Here is a 14751-nt window from a genome sequence, read left to right on the forward strand (position 1 = left end):
ATGGACACTTAGGTTGCTTCCATATCTTGGCTATTGTAAATAATGCTACTATGAATATTAAGGTGTGTGTATCTTTTCAAATTAGTGTTTTCATTTTTTTGGATAAATACCCAGGAGTGGAATTGCTGGGGCATATGGTAGTTCTATTTTTAGTTTTTTGAGAAACCTCCATACTGTTTCCCACAGTGGCTGCACCAATTTACATTCTCACCAACAGTGTATGAGGTTTCCCTTTTCTCCACATTCTTGCCAATATTTATTATTTGTGGTTTTTTTGATGAGAGCCATTCTGACAGGTGTGAGGTGATATCTCACTGTGGTTTTAATTTGTATTTCTCTGATGATTAATGATGTTGAGCATCTTTTCATGTGCCTGCAGACCATCTGTATGTCTTCTTTGGAAAAACGTCTGTTCAGGTCTTCTGCCCATTTTTTAATTGGGTTTTTTGTTTTTTCTGATGTTGAGTTATAGGAGCTGTCTATATATTATGGATATTAACCCCTTATCAATCGTATCATTTGCAAATATCTTCTTCCATTCAGTAGGTTGTCTTTTCATTTTGTTGATGGTTTCCTTTGCTGTGCAAAAGCTTTTAAGTTTACTTAGGTCCCATTGTTTATTTTTGCTGTTATTTTCTTTGCTTTAGGAGACAGATCCCCCCAAAAAATTTTGTTACAATTTAAACCAAAGAGTGCTCAGCCTATGTTTTCTTCTAAGAGTTTTATGGTACTTAATCTTACATTTAAGTCTTTAATCCACTTTGAGTTTATTTTTGTATATGCTGTTAGAGAATCTTCTATATTTCATTCTTTTCCATGTACCTGTTTTTCCTGTTTTTCTAGCACCACTTATTGAAGACACTGTCTTTTCTCCATTGTGCATTCTTGCCTTCTTTGTTGTAGATTAATTGAACATAAGTGGGTGGGTTTATTTCTGGTCTCTTATATTCCATTGATGTATGTGTTTGTTTTTGTGCCAGTACCATACTGTTTTGATTACTGTAGCTTGTAATATAGTCCGGAGTCAGGGAGTGTGATTCCTTAAGTTATGTTCTTTCTCAAGATTGTTTTGGCTATTCAGGTCTTTTGTATTTCCATACAAATTTTTAAAATTATTTGTTCTTGTTCTGTGAAAAATGCCATTGGTATTTTAATAGGGATTGCATTGAATATGTAGATTGCCTTGGGTAGTATGGTCGTTTTAACAATATTAATTCTTCCAATCCATGAACACGGTGTAGCTTTCCATCAGTTTGTGTCATCTTCAGTTTCTTTCATCAGAGTCTTCCAGTTTTCTGAGTACAGCTCTTTTATCTGCTGTAGTAGGTTTATTCCTTGTTATTTTATTCTTTTTGATGCAGTTGTTAATGGGATTGTTTCCTTAATTTCTCTTTCTGATTGTTCGTTGTTAGTGTATAGAAATGCAACAGATTTCTGTATCCTGCAAAATTAGTGAATTCATTGATGAGCTCTAGTAGTTTTCTGGTAGCAACTTTAGGATTTTCTATGTATAGTATCATGTCATCTGCAAACAGTGACAGTTTCACTTCTTCCTTTCCAGTTTGGATTCCTTTTATTTCTTTTTCTTGTCTGATAGCTGTGTCTACTTCCAGTATTATGTTGAATAAAAGTAGCGAGAGTGGGCATCCTTGTCTTGGTCCTGATCTTAGAGGGAACGCTTTCAGGTTTTCGCCATTGAGAATGATGTTAGCTATGTGCTTGTCATATATGGCCTGTATTATGTTGAGCTATGTTCCCTCTATGACTACTTTCTGTTGAGTTTTTATCATAAATGGATGTTGAATTTTGTCAAAAGCCTTTTCTGCCTCTATTGAGATGATTGTATGATTTTTATTCTTCAGTTTGTTAATGTGGTGTGATTGATTTGTGGATATTGTGGATATTTGTGGATATTGAAAAATCCTTGCATTGCTGGGTTAAATCCTACTTGATAATGGTATATGATCATTTTAATGTATTGTTGGATTTGGTTTGCTAATATTTTGTTGAGGATTTTTGCATCTATGTTTATCAGTGATACTGGCCTGTAATTTTCTTTTTTATGTGTTTTCTTTGTCTGGTTTTTAGTATTGAGGTGATGCTGGCCTCATAGAATGAATTCAGGAGCATTCCTTCCTCTAATATTCTGAAATATTTTGAGAAGGATAGATGTTAAAACTCTTCTCTAAATGATTGGTAGAATTCATTTGTGGAGCTCTCTGGTCCTGGACTTTTGTTCGCAAAGTATTCTATTCAGAATGGTTAGGGGATAATATGAAATAATTGCCAAATACTCTAGCCTGTTTCTTTTTCAAAATAGTGTTAATCCTTTATATGCATTAAGAGCTAACATAATAAGGTTGCATTATATTTTGAAATACTAGAAAAATGAAATGACATTCTTTTCTTTCCCCCTAGGTTTTCTTATGCATCTTTCAGTGATTCCAACATCATAGCAGTGGTGGTAGACACGGCTCTTTATGTTGCTAAGAAAAATAGCCCATTTGTGGAAGTATGGGACAAGAAGACTGAAAAACTCTGTGAACTGATAGACTGTGTGCACTTTTTAAAGTAAATTATTATTTTTTTAATTTTATTGTGAAAAGAATACTACATGAGACCTACCCAATTAACAAAATTTTAAGTGTACAATATGTTGTTGACTGTAGGTACAGTGTCATTGGTTCTTTATTTTATGCCTGTAAGAGCTGTCCTTACACTTCATATTTCACAGAGAGAGGAAGTATGGCTTATTTTTCTTCCTTTCTACTTCTAAATGGAAAAATGTTAAAAAAAAAACAAACAACCCTCAGAAACAAAATTGTTAATGCTTTTCAGCACCATCTGTTGGTATCCAACAAATTTCATTTTTGAAAAAAAAAATAGGCACATAATAGATATGGTTTCCTCAAGGTATTACAAAGAAAAAGTCACAAAACAATATAAAATATGGGTGAAAAAATGTACTGGATTGACCAGTGCACTAAGGAGGGAAGATCAAGATGCCAGACTGAGGCCGCAGTGCTCAGTCTGATACAGTGTGTCGGAGACTTCCCATCAAGCACATCCCTTGTTTGCTGCTGCTGGCACACAGGACCATTGCCAGCCTTATTTGCTAGATACTTCATAGTTTTGTTCTGGTTTTACAGTATAGATTTTTTTATCTGCTGGAGAACATTTAGATTATATACTGTATCCATAAAATTAGATTTCAGAGTTTACTTTCCTAACACCTTCTTAGTTTTTCTCTGGATGGTGAGGAAATTTATGTTCAGAAGAGCTGACAGTTCTGCCTGGTAAAGGGTCCCTTACTTCATGAAATTCTTTTACTTCTGGATACCTCATTTTTGTCATGAATTACTCATTAGCTCAGTGAAAAATTCAGTCGTTTGTATTCATATCTTTTACATGTAGATGATTATAATTTTATTTTCCTCTATAACTTTTAGACTTCATAAAAACCTTTTGAAACTAACTTTTTTTCCCTTTATATTGGACAAATTGGTTCTTTTTTTTTTGCTGGATTACATAGGCTTATTAATAAAAATTGTATCTATCTTATTTATTTCAGAATTTCTTGAAGTTAGGAGACAATTGTGTTATCTTTGGTCATTTATGCTTTATGTAGTAAAACGTGACTCTTTGACATACTATATTTAGCAAAATTAGTTCTGTACAATTTTAATAGTATGTAATGTATGCTGTCATGTATTCATAATTTAAAATGTTATATATGTGTGTGTGTGTCTGTATATACAGAGAGAGACACACTTTTTTTTATCTCTTTATTTCTGAAAAAAGTATTAATGCATACTTTCCTTATGGTTTTTAGGGAGGAGCTGGTCAAAGCAAACAAGGAAGCGAAACACCAAATGTCTTATTCTGGGAGAGTGAAAACTCTCTGCCTCCAGAAGAACACTGCCCTCTGGATAGGGACTGGGGGGGGCCATATCTTACTCCTTGATCTTTCAGCTCGTCGAATCATCTGTATAATTCACAGCTTTTGTGATTCTGTTAGGGCCATGATGACTGCACAGTTAGGCAAGTTTCTTTCCTTTAGATCTTTTTTTTCATATTCTCTAAGACTATAAAAATATGTTTTTATTTTAAATTTAAGTTTTCTCTTCACTTTCCAGCATCATGTGAAGTGTCTCAGAAGTTCACAGTGAAATTTTGCAGGATGTATTTTGAATAGGGCCCTTAAAAACACGGAGGGAATTGATGTTTTTAGTCCCATAAGAGAAGCAGATTATTCTAACTGACACTAAATTTGGGTCTTACTTTCTCTTTGTTCTTTATAATTAAGAGAAAAACATATAATGTTGAGTATTTTTAAGTTTTTGACCAAAGAAATTAAAACAGATGTTTATTTTGATCATAGTTTAAGCTTCCTACTAGTTTTTCATTCTATAAATAAATTTATATTCTTGTAGCAATATATGCCGAACTTCACAATTTACAAATATTGACAAATCATAATGTTTTACTCAAGCTTTTATGTTTTATCTTGTTACTCCTTTTCTACTTAAGTATGAAAAAATCATGATAGCACATGATACTCACACTTAACTATCTTCTTTTGACTATTTGCTTTAGGGAATAGACTTAGTATATATAGAGTTGATCACAAAAATGGGGTTAAGTTCTGCAAAACTAGAGTTAATGTAGCTTTAGCAAATGAGAAATAAAATGTTTAACAGGGTAAAGAGAATAGTAAATTCCTTTTACAGGAATATATTAAGGGCTGAGATAAATGTTTCTCCTCAACCTCACCCATTGTCCATGAATGGGTGTCAGAGTTGCACAGGAGTTAGAATGAGGTGCTCCTAGTGACTGGTGACTACCAGGACACACGTCCACACCAGCAAAGTAGTAGGTGTGCAGGGGGTCGTCCCTCTAGTCTTACTCACCAAGGTTGTTTTATCCTTTAATTTAATTTGTATGTATTGAGTTGGCCAAAAAGTTCATTCGGGTTTTTCCGTACGAACTTTTTGGCCAGCCCAATACTTTGGCATCCAAATGGTTGTTCATTACTGACATTATAGTGAGATTTCAATGGGTTTTATTGATTTTTTAAATAATTTAAACTTATTGTACAATGTATGGCATGATCTGGCTTCACTGTAGTTCTCTAGCCCTTATCATTTGCCATATTCCTCTCTGCTCTTTCTGGTCTAGAAGAACATTCAGTCCCTCTTAAATACTATGCTTCACCCTACCTCAAGGTTTTATGTGTGTGGTTTCATCTTCTGCCTAGTTAACTTAGTTACTGAGTAGTAACTAATCTCCTCACTAGACCGTAAACTCCATGTGGGTTGGCTCTGCTTGTGTTCGTTCCCTTTTATTCCCATGGCCTAGCCTAGGGCCTAGTACATAGAGGCTTTTGATAAATATTTGTTGAATAAATTATTGAATGACTTGAGAATAAAGTATGGTTATGTGACAGGGTATCAGTATATTATCTGTCCATGCAACTCTCTATCCAGATGCTTCACATTTGACCAGTGCCTTATAGTATCCAAAGCACTTTCGCACACACTATCTCTTCGACATATAACTTTGGCTGGAGGGGTACTGTATAAATATTGAACCCATTTTGCAGAAAGGTTAAGCTATTTTCTCAGATTCACACAATTAATAAGAATGATAATAAGGAGTAGATCACAAATTTTCTAACTTTAAAAAATTTCTGGTCATCTTGGAGAGTTTTCTTATTCAGTATAGTTGAGGGATCTCATAAATAATGGAATTGTAAGTTAAGTTCCAAGGTTTTTGTGTCTTAAATATGAACAGTTGTACTCTTTGAAGTCCAACTTATTATATTGTTTTAACAGAAAACTTTTATTTTTTTATAAAGGAAGCCTTAAAAATGTCATGCTGGTTTTGGGGTATAACCGGAAGAGTATTGAAGGTATGCAACATCAAAAAGGTAATGTTTAATAGGATATACTGGATTCCAAGCAGAGTGCAATGATGTGAATGATTATAACATATTATGTGTTTATACATTTACAGTAAATATTACATATGCTATAAAACTTTACGCATTTTTAATTGGTAGCTTCTTTATAGTGCAAATAATTTATTTTTTATTTTATTTTATTTTTTTAACATCTTTATTGGGGTATAATTGCTTTACAATGGTGTGTTAGTTTCTGCTTTATAACAAAGTGAATCAGTCATACATAAACATATATTCCCATATGTCTTCCCTCCTGCGTCTCCCTCCCTCCCACCCTCCCTATCCCACCCCTCCAGGCTGTCACAGGGCACCGAGCCAATATCCCTGTGCCATGCGGCTGCTTCCCACTAGCTATCTACCTTACTACGTTTGTTAGTGTGTATATGTCCATGACTCTCTCTCGCCCTGTCACAGCTCACCCTTCCCCCTCCCCATAACCTCAAGTCCGTTCTCTAGGAGGTCTGCGTCTTTATTCCTGCCTTACCCCTAGGTTCTTCATGACATTTTTTTTTCTTAAATTCCATATATATGTGTTAGCATACGGTATTTGTCTTTTTCTTTCTGATTTACTTCACTCTGTATGACAGACTCTAGGTCTATCCACCTCATTACAAATAGCTCAATTTCGTTTCTTTTTATGGCTGAGTAATATTCCATTGTATATATGTGCCACATCTTCTTTATCCATTCATCCGATGATGGGCACTTAGGTTGTTTCCATCTCCGGGCTATTGTAAATAGAGCTGCAATGAACATTGTGGTACATGACTCTTTTTGAATTTTGGTTTTCTCAGGGTATATGCCCACTAGTGGGATTGCTGGGTCATATGGTAGTTCTATTTGTAGTTTTTTAAGGAACCTCCATACTGTTCTCCATAGTGGCTGAACCAATTCACATTCCCACCAGCAGTGCAAGAGTGTTCCCTTTTCTCCACACCCTCTCCAGCCTTTATTGTTTCTAGATTTTTTGATGATGGCCATTCTGACTGGTGTGAGATGATATCTCATTGTAGTTTTGATTTGCATTTCTCTAATGATTAATGATGTTGAGCATTCTTTCATGTGTTTGTTGCCAGTCTGTATATCTTCTTTGGAGAAATGTCTATTTAGGTCTTCTGCCCATTTTTGGATTGGGTTGTTTGTTTTTTTGTTATTGAGCTGCATGAGCTGCTTGTAAATTTTGGAGATTAATCCTCTGTTGGTTGCTTCATTTGCAAATATTTTCACCCATTCTGAGGGTTGTCTTTTGGTCTTGTTTATGGTTTCCTTTGCTGTGCAAAAGCTTTGAAGATTCATTAGGTCCCAATTGTTTATTTTTGTTTTTATTTCCATTACTCTAGGAGGTGGGTCAGAAAGGATCTTGCTGTGATTTATGTCATAGAGTGTTCTGCCTATGTTTTCCTCTAAGAGTTTGATAGTTTCTGGCCTTACATTTAGGTCTTTAATCCATTTTGAGCTTATTTTTGTGTATGGTGTTAGGGAGTGATCTAATCTCATACTTTTACATGTACTTGTCCAGTTTTCCCAGCACCACTTATTGAAGAGGCTGTCCTTTCTCCACTGTACATTCCTGCCACCTTTATCAAAGATAAGGTGTCCATATGTGCGTGGGTTTATCTCTGGGCTTTCTATCCTGTTCCATTGATCTATCTTTCTGTTTTTGTGCCAGTACCATACCGTCTTGATAACTGTAGCTTTGTAGTATAGTCTGAAGTCAGGGAGCCTGATTCCTCCAGCTCCGTTTTTCGTTCTCAAGATTGCTGTGGCTATTCGGGGTCTTTTGTGTTTCCATACAAATTGCAAAATTTTTTGTTCTAGTTGTGTGAAAAATGCCAGTGGTAGTTTGATAGGGATTGTATTGAATCTATAGATTGCTTTGGGTAGTAGAGTCATTTTCACAATGTTGATTCTTCCAATCCAAGAACATGGTATATCTCTCCATCTATTTGTATCATCTTTAATTTCTTTCATCAGTGTCTTATAATTTTCTGCATACAGGTCTTTTGTCTCATTAGGTAGGTTTATTCCTAGATATTTTATTCTTTTTGTTGCAATGGTAAATGGGAGTGTTTTCTTGATTTCACTTTCAGATTTTTCATCATTAGTATATAGGAATGCCAGAGATTTCTGTGCATTAATTTTGTATCCTGCCACTTTACCAAATTCATTGATTAGCTCTAGTAGTTTTCTGGTAGCATCTTTAGGTTTCTCTATGTATAGGATCATGTCATCTGCAAACAGTGACAGCTTTACTTCTTCTTTTCCGATTTGGATTCCTTTTATTTCCTTTTCTTCTCTGATTGCTGTGGCTAAAACTTCCAAAACTATGTTGAATAACAATGGTGAGAGTGGGCAACCTTGTCTTCTTCCTGATCTTAGTGGAAATGCTTTCAGTTTTTCACCATTGAGGATGATGTTTGCTGTGGGCTTGTCATATATGGCCTTTATTATGTTGAGGAAAGTTCCCTCTATGCCTACTTTCTGCAGGGTTTTTATCATATATCGGTGTTGAATTTTGTCAAAAGCTTTCTCTGCATCTATTGAGATGATCATATGTTTTTTCTCCTTCAAATTGTTAATATGGTTTATCACATTGATAGATTTGCGTATATTGAAGAATCCTTGCGTTCCTGGAATAAACCCCACTTGATCATGGTGTATGATCCTTTTAATGTGCTGTTGGATTCTGTTTGCTAGTATTTTGTTGAGGATTTTTGCATCTATGTTCATCAGTGATATTGGCCTGTAGTTTTCTTTCTTTGTGACATCCTTGTCTGGTTTTGGTATCAAGGTGATGGTGGCCTTGTAGAAGGAGTTTGGGAGTGTTCCTCCCTCTGCTATATTTTGGAAGAGTTTGAGAAGGATAGGTGTTAGCTCTTTAAATGTTTGATAGAATTCGTCTGTGAAGCCATCTGGTCCTGGGCTTTTCTTTGTTGGAAGATTTTTAATCACAGTTTCAATTTCAGTGCTTTTGATTGGTCTGTTCATATTTTCTATTTCTTCCTGATTCAGTCTTGGCAGGTTGTGCATTTCTAAGAATTTGTCCATTTCTTCCAGATTGTCCATTTTATTGGCATAGAGTTGCTTGTAGTAATCTCTCATGATCTCTTTTATTTCTGCAGTGTCAGTTGTTACCTCTCCTTTTTCATTTCTAATTCTATTGATTTGAGTCTTCTCCCTTTTTTTCTTGATGAGTCTGGCTAGTGGTTTATCTGTTTTGTTTATCTTCTCAAAGAACCAGCTTTTAGTTTTATTGATCTTTGCTATTGTTTCCTTCATTTCGTTTTCATTTATTTCTGATCTGATTTTTATGATTTCTTTCCTTCTGCTAGCTTGGGGTTTTTTTTGTTCTTCTTTCTCTAATTGCTTGAGGTGCAAGGTTAGGTTGTTTATTCTAGATGTTTCCTGCTTCTTCAGGTGGGCTTGTATTGCTATAAACTTCCCCCTTAGAACCGCTTTTGCTGCATCCCACAGGTTTTGGGTCGTTGTGTCTCCATTGTCATTTGTTTCTAGGTATTTTTTGATTTCCTCTTTGATTTCTTCAGTGATCACTTCATTATTAAGTAGTGTATTGTTTAGCCTCCATGTGTTTGTATTTTTTACAGATCTTTTCCTATAATTGATATCTAGTCTCATGGTGTTGTGGTCAGAAAAGATACTTGATACAGTTTCAATTTTCTTAAATTTACCAAGGCTTGGTTTGTGACCCAAGATATGATCTATCCTGGAGAATGTTCCATGAGCACTTGAGAAAAATGTGTATTCTGTTGTTTTTGGATGGAGTGTCCTATAAATATCAATTAAGTCCATCTTGTTCAATGTATCATTTAAAGCTTGTGTTTCCTTATTTATTTTCATTTTGGATGATCTGTCCATGGGTGAAAGTGGGGTGTTAAAGTCCCCTACTATGAATGTGTTACTGTCGATTTCCCCTTTTATGGCTGTTAGTATTTGCCTTATGTTATAGTGCAAATAATTTAGAAATAAATCTTTAAAATTAAGTTTTAGTTATTTAGCAGTGTTAAGTATTTATTTTTCAGGTGAAATAGAGATTTCAACCACTATAAAATGAGAACTAGCTCAAACCTAAACTAAATGTGGATATTTTTCCTTACATATTACCTATATCCATATTATGTCTGATTTTAAACAGTGTTTGAAAAATCTTTATTTCTTTCAGAAAATGAAGTGTTATAGGTTATTAAAGGTCCACACTTATTAAAGTTTAATAGTTATAGAACAAAATACATTATAGAATGTATTTTAAACATTTTCCAAATGTAATTTCTTATAAATGGCAATAATTTAGTACATTATTTACATACACACACACACACACACACACACACATACACATTTGTCCAAGGCAACTAAATATAAATTAACAAAAAGTAAAATAAAAATGTCTCATGGCAGATCTTTGAAACATGATTTGTTTTTTAATTTTCTAGAGATACAGTCCTGCTTGTCTGTTTGGGACATCAATCTTCCACATGAAGTGAAAAATTTAGAAAAACATATTGGAGTGAGAAAAGAATTAGCTGAAAAAATGAGAAGAATATCTGTTGAATAAGAGAGATCTTGGAAATCTTTGTCTTTGGATGGGAAAATTATTATCTTGTAAATATTCTTTTAAAAATGTTTATATATAAAAAGGGTATTTCAGGGCTTCCCTGGTGGTGCAGTGGTTGAGAGTCCGCCTGCCGATGCAGGGGACGCGGGTTCATGACCCGGTCTGGGAGGATCCCACATGCCGCGGAGCGGCTGGACCCGCGAGCCATGGCCGCTGAGCCTGCGCGTCCTGAGCCTGTGCTTCCCAACGGGAGAGGCCACAACAGTGAGAGGCCCGTGTACCGCAAAAAAAAAAAAAAAAAAAAAGGGTATTTCCACTACTTGCTGTTTGCTACTGTGTATATGAAGGACTGTTTATAGGTTTTATTTTGTAAAAATGTATAAAATTAATGTTTCTTATATATCCTAATTAATCTTGTGGATTAAGTAATGAAAGGAAATCGAAAAAGTACTTAATTGCAGTACTCGTAGTGAAATTTACAAAGTGGATAATTTTTTGTTTTGTTACTCATAATGAAGGTAAACTTTATTTTACATTCTGTGATTGACAGGTCTATTGCTGGACTACTTTCTAGATATTCTATAAAATAGAATAAAAATGTTAGAACAGTTTTACATGTAATACATTCCTTCTTAGATTGCTTTTAAATGAAGTTATCATATATGCTTGTAAATAGTCAGTGAATTTGCACTAATAAAGCCCTTTGTTGGGATGTGAGTTCTTTTTGTTCCTGATGCAAGCAGTGCATCTCATACAACTTCACTTTATCTAAAAGAAAATGCCATGAAACGTGCTGATAAGAAACCAACATATTGTCAAAATCCTCCTCTCCAAGAAAGACATAACCACTCTCTTTTCCTATATTACAACTCTGCCTTTGAATATGGAACCCTGAAGTTTTATAATTGGTGTAAATAAAATGTTCAGTCCTTCAAGTGATATTTTTATGTTTTAATTTTGATTCTAAGTGCTAAGCCAGACCACTGGCTACTTGTTCCTAATTTTCTTCACTCCAAATGTTTCTACTCTTCTTCCTAAATTTGTGACCCTGCAAATTCTACATCATTCAGGTAGAAACTATTTTCAGAATTATAGAATTCTACAACTCCCACTAAGACCATTGGGACAAGAATGTAACATACCAGTTTGCTGAAGAAGAAAGGAGCTTTAGCTATAATTGTACCTGTTAACCTAGTCTTCTAAATTATACTTAAATTGTTTAAAAAAAATTCCCATGGTAGGAGTATCGGGGCTGAGTACCTAGGTAACCATTTAAATGTCATTTCTGCTTTAAGAAAATACATTTTTGGTAAATCTGTTGACCCTGGCCAATATTTATAATTTCAAACAATTCCCTATGATAGGATAACTAGCCCATTTAATAATCTCAAAACTGAGAATTTTATTATATGAAGACTAAATTTCTTTATATTAAGGGTAATTACTAAATTCTTAACCCTGAAAGGTTCTCCATTTTTCAGAGGACCTATATTTTAATTTGTTGTGTAGTTCCAAAAAAAGTCAGAAATGATGGAGCTATTTGTTCCTGTGATATTTCTCATTGTTACTTTGTATTCATATGCCAAAGACAATTATGGAGAAATAGGTAAATGAACATTGTATTTAAATGAAGCAATAAACATTTTTTTAAAGCATGTTTGTGAATTTTAAAACTTTGTGATAATGTTTTATTTTTCACATATAAGTCTGTAATCCATCTAAACTTTGTATTCATCTGTGTATGTGACATTCCGCTATAGGAGTTGCTAACTGAAGTATTCTCCTGGAGCTTTATTCAATTTTCTATAGTACAACTAGTTGTCAGGATCTCGGGATAAAACCCAATGGGCATAATGTATTCTATTTTCAAATTCTCATAAAAATTTTCTTAAGAAGAATGGTTCACTCTTGAGTACTGTTAAAAAATAAGACTTTAGAACAACCGATTTATTAAAAAAATAGTCATTTAATTTTTTTTTCTGATTTGAACCCTAGTGTAAACTGCTAATCATTATCAAAACGTAAGCATTTATCTTAACAGAAAATATACTTTGAGGGAAGTTTAGATATAAAGAAAACGGAGCTTCTCTGAATCTAATTCTGGCAGGCATTATTGATTATGTGTGAACTATTTATTTTTCATCTGGACGGTAAGATATATTGATGAAACAGAACAGAAGTAGCAAAAAAGATTGCCTTCTTGTCAGTTCTATTGCTGCTTACTGATTTACTTTTCTATCCTACATTGGTCTAAATTCCATGTCGGCCTATTACAGCAAGGGGATTTCCTCGTGTCAAAATGAAAGTGGTACTTGCAAAGAGTTAACAGGATTTTTTTCTGTATTTACTGAAATAAGCATATTAAGTGCAACTCTGTCAATGGTATTAACTATGGACATACTTAATTTTTTAATATGAAGATCAGTGTACTTGATAGGGTTTATGATTTTCTCTCCTCCAATGAATTGCCTGTGGCTGCTGATTTCCAGATGGTACATCCCTATTCTGAGCTGGGTAATGTTTTGTGTACAGAGTGGAGTGAGATTACTCTGATTTTTTGTTGTTGGGGGGTGGGGTAGGAGTGGGAGTAGAGAGAGCGGTGTGGTGGAAGATCATCCAATGAAAACTCTTCTGCCTTAGCACAGAATTATTTTTTCTATGTAACTTCCATGTATTACACTCAACATCTCTTTGCTCCCTTCCCCTCCTACAATATGGGTTTTTAAAAAAATTATCTGTTTCATATCCACTATGTTTGAGCTACATTACTGGCTAGCACAATGCTCCTGGCACATAATTATATATGGGAAATTTAATTTGGCATTCAAAACCTTCTATGAATTTCTGATAATTTCTGGACAGTTCTTTCTTCTTGCAGTAGGAGATTATAAAATAAATGAGATCATTTCAGTTTTATGTGACTAGAATTCTTGAATAAAGGTGGGAGTATCTTTGTTTAGCGAGAGAGATTTTATTTCAAAGATGAACATAAATTCAGCCACATACAATAGAATGTCTTCACTGATATATATTTATTTCAAAAGTAAACACAAGTAGTAACAATATGTAGCAATACCCTTAGTGAAATGTTAGTCTTTTAAGTCAACTCAATCCCATTTTCATAAAATGCCCTCAATTATTTTGTACATTTTGGTGTTCCATAAAGATAATTAGTATGTGTCAATTACAGATAAATAAGTTGTCCTTCATCCATAACTATTGACATTTTACTCTTTACCTCCACTTTTTGGTTTATTGACTTTATATTAAAGAATATGGTTCTCCAGGTGTTGACTTACTTTCTAAATGTCATGATATAAATTGGTCTATAAATTATTTAATTGTTCCTTCAAGTAATTTTTACATTTTCAAGGTAATGTAAATAGGAAGAGAGAAAACTGACATAACTTGAAACAGTGACTGAAGGAGATTTTTATAGCAGAATTGCACATAATGGAAAAAGTAAAGAAATAGTCAACCTGTCTTCAATCCCTAGTTGAAGGCCTACCTGTCAAAAACATGTAGAAAAATCTCCCTTGAAAGTTTACACACACAGCAGAATTAATCTTTTAAAATTTCTTTTTTTGTTCTATGTGTCAGATTCAAAAAATTTGTAGAAGTTAGGAGATATGCTCTGGGCTCCTGGGCCTGACCCCATCTCCTTGTGCCAGCCATGTTGCTTAATCTGTCTTCATGTTAATGTCCTCAGATGTCAAAAGGGACAAAAATACTATCACATACAGTTGTTGTGAGAAGCATATTCTTATCACTTTTATCCCCAAACCTAAAAGAACTGTTAGCTGCTTTATATTTGTTGATGAGAGAAAGGTGAATTTTGACGTCTGAAGCTGGTAGACGGAGCCAATATTCTGCTGATTATTCATTCTGCTGTGTTACTTGAGTGACAGACTAAGGCCTCTGGATTATATATCATGGGTATCAGAGATCGAGAAAGCTAGTAACTTGGCATCCTGTCAAACTAATACTTTGAATATTTGCTTAGCATTTATTTAGTGGAAGCTGGGAGAAACTGACTTTGTGTTAATAAAAGTAGTATGAAAACAAATTGGCTTTGGTTTTGTTTCCAGTTGGCAATGATTTGGAGAAGTCCATCTGCTGAAAACTAAAAAGCCTAGGTAAACAGAAGGAAAAGATCTGGTAAGATGGCATAGAAGTATCAAGCTGAAATTAAAGTGAAGGTGAAGACAAAGACTTA

The 14751-nt window shown here is 34.3% G+C and overlaps 1 protein-coding gene across 5 annotated transcripts in view; it reads left to right on the forward strand.

Moving 5' to 3' along the window:
- The window catches only part of LRRK2 (leucine rich repeat kinase 2), a 159338-nt gene extending 147151 nt beyond the window's left edge, over nucleotides 1–12187 (forward strand). For 4 of the 5 annotated variants that reach the window (XM_049694029.1, XM_049694031.1, XM_049694033.1 and 1 more), the window contains 4 exons: nucleotides 2419–2571; nucleotides 3833–4045; nucleotides 5862–5929; nucleotides 10414–12187. In XM_049694029.1, coding sequence (XP_049549986.1) covers nucleotides 2419–2571; nucleotides 3833–4045; nucleotides 5862–5929; nucleotides 10414–10535 — 556 coding nt within the window. In that variant the 3' untranslated portion in view covers nucleotides 10536–12187. The remainder of the gene's footprint in view (nucleotides 1–2418; nucleotides 2572–3832; nucleotides 4046–5861; nucleotides 5930–10413) is intronic. The other variant, XM_049694030.1, reaches the window with a different exon arrangement.
- The last annotated feature ends 2564 nt before the right edge of the window (nucleotides 12188–14751 follow it).

Source organism: Orcinus orca, chromosome 11 (genome assembly GCF_937001465.1).
Source record: "Orcinus orca chromosome 11, mOrcOrc1.1, whole genome shotgun sequence".
NCBI lineage: Eukaryota > Metazoa > Chordata > Mammalia > Artiodactyla > Delphinidae > Orcinus > Orcinus orca.